The 6,696-nt window shown below is 46.2% G+C and overlaps 1 protein-coding gene across 2 annotated transcripts in view; it reads right to left on the reverse strand.

Moving 5' to 3' along the window:
- Positions 1 to 1,684: 1,684 nt before the first annotated feature.
- The window catches only part of DHX57 (DExH-box helicase 57), a 61,269-nt gene continuing 56,257 nt past the window's right edge, over positions 1,685 to 6,696 (reverse strand). For both annotated transcript variants that reach the window (XM_021717596.1, XM_008068130.2), the window contains 3 exons: positions 5,220 to 5,354; positions 4,620 to 4,820; positions 1,685 to 2,423 (listed from right to left, as the gene is read on the reverse strand). In XM_021717596.1, coding sequence (XP_021573271.1) covers positions 2,280 to 2,423; positions 4,620 to 4,820; positions 5,220 to 5,354 — 480 coding nt within the window. In that variant the 3' untranslated portion in view covers positions 1,685 to 2,279. The remainder of the gene's footprint in view (positions 2,424 to 4,619; positions 4,821 to 5,219; positions 5,355 to 6,696) is intronic.

Raw genomic sequence — 6,696 nt, forward strand, 5'->3', positions numbered from 1 at the left:
CGTGGTAGCGCGCACCTGTAGTTCCAGCTACTTGGAAGGCTGAGGTGGAAGGATCTCCGGAGCCCAGCAGGTCGAGGCTGCGGTGGCCGGGAGCGGCCACTGCACTCCAGTCTGCGTGACAGAGTGAGATTCCAACTCAAAAAAAAAACCAAACTTTTTTAGGTTGGGCACTTTGGGAGGCCGCGGTGAGAGGATCGCTCGAGTCCAGGAGATTGAGACTAGCCTGAGCAACATAGTGAGACCTCGTCTCCATAAAAAAATTAAAATATCAGCTGGGCATGGTGGTATACACCTGTAGTCCAAGCTATTTGGGAGGTTGGGGCAGGAGGATTGTCTGAGCCCAGGAGGTGGAGGCTGTGGTGAGCTGTGATCCTGCCACCGTACTCAGCCTGGGCGAGAGTGAGACTCTGACTCAAAAAAAAAAATCCACTTTTTTTCAGAGTGCAATTGCAGCTTTTCCTTCATTCCTTCTAAAGGTCTCAGCCTAATCAGTGCTGTAATAGGAGCCTGCTTCCGCTTGGATTCTGTGGGTCTCTGCATATGCATGCGTTTTATTTCAAGCGATGTCACAAACTGATGCCTTTTAAAAATGCTGCTGAGAGTCTAAGCTCTTCAAGTGCACCAAAGCTGAAGCAGACGTGACAACGATCATTTTACACAGCCTGGATTTCCTGAAGACCTGACTAAAAGGAGACCTTGGAAAGTGAAACCTTCTTCACTGAGGTGGTTTGGCTGATGAGTTTCAATTCTGCCAAGAATATGAAATCTGTGGTGACTCTGTCCTGAGGTCTAGACAAACACACAGGCATTTCTTTCCACTCAGCAATCTGGGATCCTTCCTGGCCACACCGATGAATGTCCAGGGAAAATGGAAATGTATTTATATTCTTTGAAACTGCTAGTGCCCACTGACTCAAGGGGTGGTTGAAAATGAGTAGGCCTGAGCTCGCGGGTTCGAGACTTGCCTGGGCAACGAGACCTCATCTCTACAATAAATCAAAAAATCAGCTGGGCGTGGCAGCGCATGCCTGTAATTCCGGCTACTCGGAAGGCTGAGGTGGAAGGATCGCCGGAGCCCAGCAGGCGAGGCTGCGGTGGCCGGGAGTGGCCACTGCACTCCAGTCTGGGCGACAGAGTGAGACTCCAACTCAAAAAAAAAAAAAAAGAAAATGAGCAGGAAGACTGCTGCTAGTGTGGTGACCTTGCCTATTCCAACATTCCAGCTTTGCCCTGGGAACACTGTTAAAATTCTCCTTTGAGTAATATGAAATATGGCGGCTGGATCCGGGTGAGTTCATAAGAGAGAATAAATATTCCTAAATGGAGAACTTGGAGAATGAGGACACCCAGATTGTCCTGCTTTTAAGAATAGGGGTGTAGGCTGGATATGGTGGCTCACGCCTGCAATCCCAGAACTTTGGGAGGCCGAGGGAGGAGGACTGCTTGAGTCCAGGAGTACAAGACTAGCCTGGGCAACACAGGAAAACCTCATCTCTATAAAAAACATCAAAAAAATTAGCTACTCAGAATGCTGAGGTGGAAGGATTGCCTGAGTCCAGGAGCTCAAGGCTGCTGTGAGCCATGACCATCATGATTGTGCCACTGCACTCCAGTCTGGGCAGCAGAATGAGACTCTAACACACACACACACACACACACAAAAAGACTAGGGAGTTATGGGTAAGACCAGCTTGCATTTTAATATACCAAGAAACAACTCATTAAGCTTGTTTTCTTAAGCTGGCCTTTAATGAGTAAAAATAAAAATCCCTCCCAAATCAAGTTTGCTCAGTAGTCACAGTCTAAATGAAATTTTAATTTTTCTTGTTGACATGATTTTTTTCCCTTTTTTCTTTTCCTTCTCTGTTCTGGCTTCTCTCAGTTGAGCCTTTATGACAGAAAAATCCCAATGGGAATTTCTAAGCCCTGTCTCACCCCAGTAAAAAGCAGGAGAAAAAGAATACACAGATTAAAACAGAACTGTATTCAACATTCACTTGTGTGTTATCAGGTGAATTTCATTTACTCAAGAACAGTCTCAGAGAAAAAGCCAGGCAAGCTGGGTTTTCGACTGTCACTACTGACCTCCACATTGTGCTGGGAGTGCTGAGGCTTTGTGGAAAGAGTCTGAAGCTGACCCCCGGGTCTGCGGCCCCAGCACTGTGGGGGCTCCTGCCCCCCCCACAGGGCAGCGCGCACAGGTGTGTTCAAGGTAGAGGTGCTGTCTTCTCCCACGTGGGCCAGCGTGGGCGAGGGGCGCGTGCTCTCCTGATGGGTCTTCACTGTGTGGTGACCAGCTTCACGATCGTGCTGATGATCCGCGACCCCCGAGGACACGTGCACAGATCTATGCTTGGGTTCTTAATTTTATCCTGGAGAAGCTGATCGAGCTCACAGCGAAGCTCTTTTACTAGTTCAGCCACCTGAAACGAGAGCCAGTATGTAAGCAGCGTGTGTGGCCACAGGGAGGCACCAGAGGGAGGCCCTGCTGTGATGGTCACGGTGCGGGTTGCCCGTCGTATCCTAACCTCAGTGGGAGGCAAAAGAGGGAACATTTCCATTCTGTAATAGACGAACTGAGGCCCATCATAAAAAGGTTCCTGTCACATCCCATTTGAAGACTCATCCTGAAAGTATGGCTCTAAGTCCTATTCTCCACAGTAAAGCTTAGTCAACTGGTGCAATCTGCCCCAAGGGGAGAAGCAGGAATGTGTGGAATTTAAAAAGGTGCAGATTACACAAACCATGAAAGCTCTTTAGCTTTGGGCTATATATATTATGTGTTCCTGGCATCTGCTTCTGCTGAAGCAGCCGCTGTGTGGATGGCTTCCTAATCTCTCTGCCCCTTCCTCACTGTGCGGCCACTGTGCGGTTTGAACCGCTCTAACTCAGAGGTTCATGCTGTGAGCCTTTCCCAAGTGATGGCTCAGGCACGGTGGCCTTCGAGTCCAGGACAGCCTTCTGGCTACAGGAATTGGTTTAGCAGGGGAGCACTGATGGAGCTTTTAGGCAAGAAAGTTTCTGTCTCCCCTTCTGGACTGTTTGCTGCATAGACATGATGCCAGGTGCTACTGCAGTCATTTTGCTACTAGGTTAGCCAGGCTTTTGCCTCACTGAGCTGCTAAATCAAACCAACCTTGCCTGGCTCTCTTGACAGGTCCTGTCTAATATGGCAACTACCAGTCACATGACCACATGAAATGTGATCAGTCTAAACTGAGATGTGCAGATTTTGAAGATTTAGTATGAAAAGACAATATAAACTATATCAATAATTTTTTTGATACTGATTACCTCTTGAAATTAAAACATTTTGGATATATTAGGGTAAATAAAATATGTTAAGATCAATTTCACCTTTGCCTTTGTACTTTTCTTAATGTGGCTAATAGAACACTGACAATGACATAAGCGACTCGCATTATACTTCTGTGGGATAGGCCCTGCTCTAGACGTTGGAGTTAAAGTGCCAGTTTTCTTTTATGTTTGAGCTGGTATTTGTGCTTTTTGCAACACAGAATTCTAACAGATGCAAATGTTAGAATGAATTTTTTTTTTGAGTCGGAGTCTCACTCTGTTGCCCAGGCTAGAGTGCAGTGGCATGCTTACGGACACCACAGCCTCGACCTGCTGGGCTTAGGTGATCCTGCCGCCTCAGCCTTCCAACTAGCTGGAATTATAGGCGTGTGCCACAACGCCTGGCTAATTTTTTGATTTATTATAGAGACGAGGTCTTGCCAAGTTGCCCAGGCTGGTCTCAAACCCGAGCTCAGACAATCCTCTCACCTCTGCCTCCCAAAGTGCTGGGATCACAGGTGTGAGCCAATGTATCTGGCTAAGAATGAATTTTTATTTCTTAACATATATTTCCCACGAAATGTTTTCCACAGAGACTCCATATAGTGAATAATTGAGACCTGAGAATAAAAGGAGAATTCAGACCCATTATCTTGTGTTTTAATGGCAGTGGTGGAATTGGGTGATTTTATTTGTTTTTGCTTGTATTTTCTGACTTTTCCATGGAGAACATGTATTAATAAGGAAGGTCCAGCACCTTTGCTTTACAGCTTCTGCCCTAACCCTTCTCACTGACTTCAGTTTACCCCATCTCCCTTCTGTGTGCTTCCTGGAACTCTCCCTAGGGCTCCACTCCTGGCCTCATTTCGGCCTCACTTTCTTAGTGTCTCACTGTAGACCATCATTCACTCTTATTTTATTTTATTTTTTGAGTCAGGATCCCTGTCACCCAGGCTGGAGTGCAAGGGTACCATCACAGTTCACCACAGTCTTGACCTCCTAGACTCAAGCGATCCTTCTGCTTCAGCCTCCCAATATAGGCACATGCCACCATGTCTGGCTAATTTTTTTTCTTTTTTTCTTTTATGTAGAGATGGGGTCTTGTGATGATGCCGAGGCTGTTCTTGAACTCCTGGGTTCAAGCGATTCTCCCACCTGGCCTCCCAAAGCGTGGGACTATGGGCATGAGCCACCACACCTGGCACCATCATTCGCTCTTAGTTAGCTCCGTTATCCTTGGTCCCTAAAGGAATGTCCTATACTCATCGTGTCAAAGTCCCTCATGGCCCGAGCCGCACAGACCAGACCAGTTATCCTTTTACCTGATGTGAAGCAGCTACAAAACGGATCCAACCATCATCCAAGGAGACAACGAACTCTCCCCTCTGAAGCTGCACATTCACTTGGCCACCTCCGAATAAGACCAGCGGGTACACAGACACCATGCTGCAGTCTCGGATGAACACTCGGCTGGTTTTGATCTTCTCGTGGTACAGCAGGTAGGGGCTGTCAAAGTGTCTGACCTGTAATGGGAAGCCTCAAATGAAGATAGTGCAGGCCAGAAGCCTTGCAGGGGCAGGCTGAGTGCTGAGGAAGCGGGGCCAGCAAGAACAGGTCACCCATTCCCTTTTAGGGCACAGATTCAGTGATGTCATGAGCTCATGACTGCAGTCACCACTGCAAAGAAACCACTTTACATGTGAAAGCAGCTTGAGCGGTTTTGGTATCCAGTAGAATTCTCTTGAAATGGAAATAGTCCTTCCAAAAATAGTCCCAATTCCAGTCTGTTTATACCTATTCAACCTTCCCTAGTCAGTGTGCTGTGGGGACCACACGTGACAGAACAAGCTTTGGTTGAATGTGAGGAATTGTGTCCCCCCGCCAACCCTGCCATGTGGACATGCGCCCACTCCCATTCTGACCTGGTAGTTCACTGAGGAAGGGTGGATGTGCACATAGCCGTCGCTCTTGGTGACAAACTTCAACTCCGCTGATTTTGGCTGCATTCTGACGGCTCCAGTGCTGGTCTTCTGGAACTTCCCTTCTGGGCTTTTCACCTAAACAACAAGCATTTGTATAACTGATATAATGTTGATTCTCCCTGTAGCAAGTGTCCCTGGGCACAAAGCCAGTCCTGCTTGAATGGCTTTGCGTCTCTTCCCTCACTCACTGAAAACAGTACAAACACACTTTATTATTTTATTTTATTATTATTATTATTTTTCCCACAAGACAGTACGAATGTAGGTGCAGAAGGTCTGGGTGACGACACCGCATGGCAGTCGCACAGGGGTGGGGGGGGAAACTAGTTGACATTGGGTAGTCTGGGAGGACGAGCAGTGCAGAGTCTAGCTGGCAACACAGGCCCCAAGATCCGAGTATCAGCCCAAGCCCAACCCACTTTCAGATGAACGTCTTTCAGAACAACAGATGATTTCACTTGAAAAAATGTAACGGAAAACTTATTTTATATACGCACAAAAATTATATATAATTTGCCAAAATAGTACATGTTTACCATATAAAATACATGTTTACCTATTATGTAATAGGTAAAAAAGAGAAAATAAAACTCTCCTCTAATCGCATTTTTTTGTTTTGTTTTGTTTTTGAGTAGGAGTCTCACTCTGTCCCCCAGACTGGAATGTCACTGCATTGAGCCACAGCGCCCAGCAATCACATGATTAAGAGATAAGGAACAATGGCCAGGTGCAGGCACATGCCTGTAGTTCCAGCTACTTGGGAGGCTGAGACAGGAGGATCACTTGAAGCAGGAGCCACACAACAAGATGCCATCTCAACCGCAACAAATTTAAAAAAAGAGAAATAACTAATATCAATATTTGATAAATGGCCAGGTGTAGTGGCTCAAGCCTGTAATGCCAGTACTTTGGGAGGTCAAGGTGAGAGGATTGCCTGAGCTCACGGGTTCAAGACCAGCCTGGACAATTTCGTGAGATCTCATCTCCACAATAAATCCAAAAATTAGCCAGACGTGGTGGCACATGCCTATGGTTCCAGCTGCTTGGAAGGTTGAGGTTGGAAGGATCACCTGAGCCTAGAAGGTTGAGGCTGCGGTGGCCGTGAATGTGCCACTGCACTCCAGCATGGACAACAGAGTGAGACTCTGACTCAAAAAAAAATTTTTGATGTCATTTTAATTTTCTCTAGATTTGTGTTTCTATATAGAAATAGAGAAAACTATAAACACATAATAATATAAAATATACATAAGATTACTTTTTATAACTTACTTTTTAAAACAATATATTAGAACATTTTTCCCATGTTGCTAAATATTTTTCTAAGACATGGTTTTCTTTTTTTTTCTTTTTTTTTTGAGTTGGAGTCTCACTCTGTCACCCAGACTGGAGTGCAGTGGCCGCTCCTGGCCACTCT

Source organism: Carlito syrichta, unplaced genomic scaffold, assembly GCF_000164805.1.
Source record: "Carlito syrichta isolate Samal-C Ts95f unplaced genomic scaffold, Tarsius_syrichta-2.0.1 Scaffold309881, whole genome shotgun sequence".
Classification (NCBI taxonomy): Eukaryota; Metazoa; Chordata; class Mammalia; order Primates; family Tarsiidae; genus Carlito; species Carlito syrichta.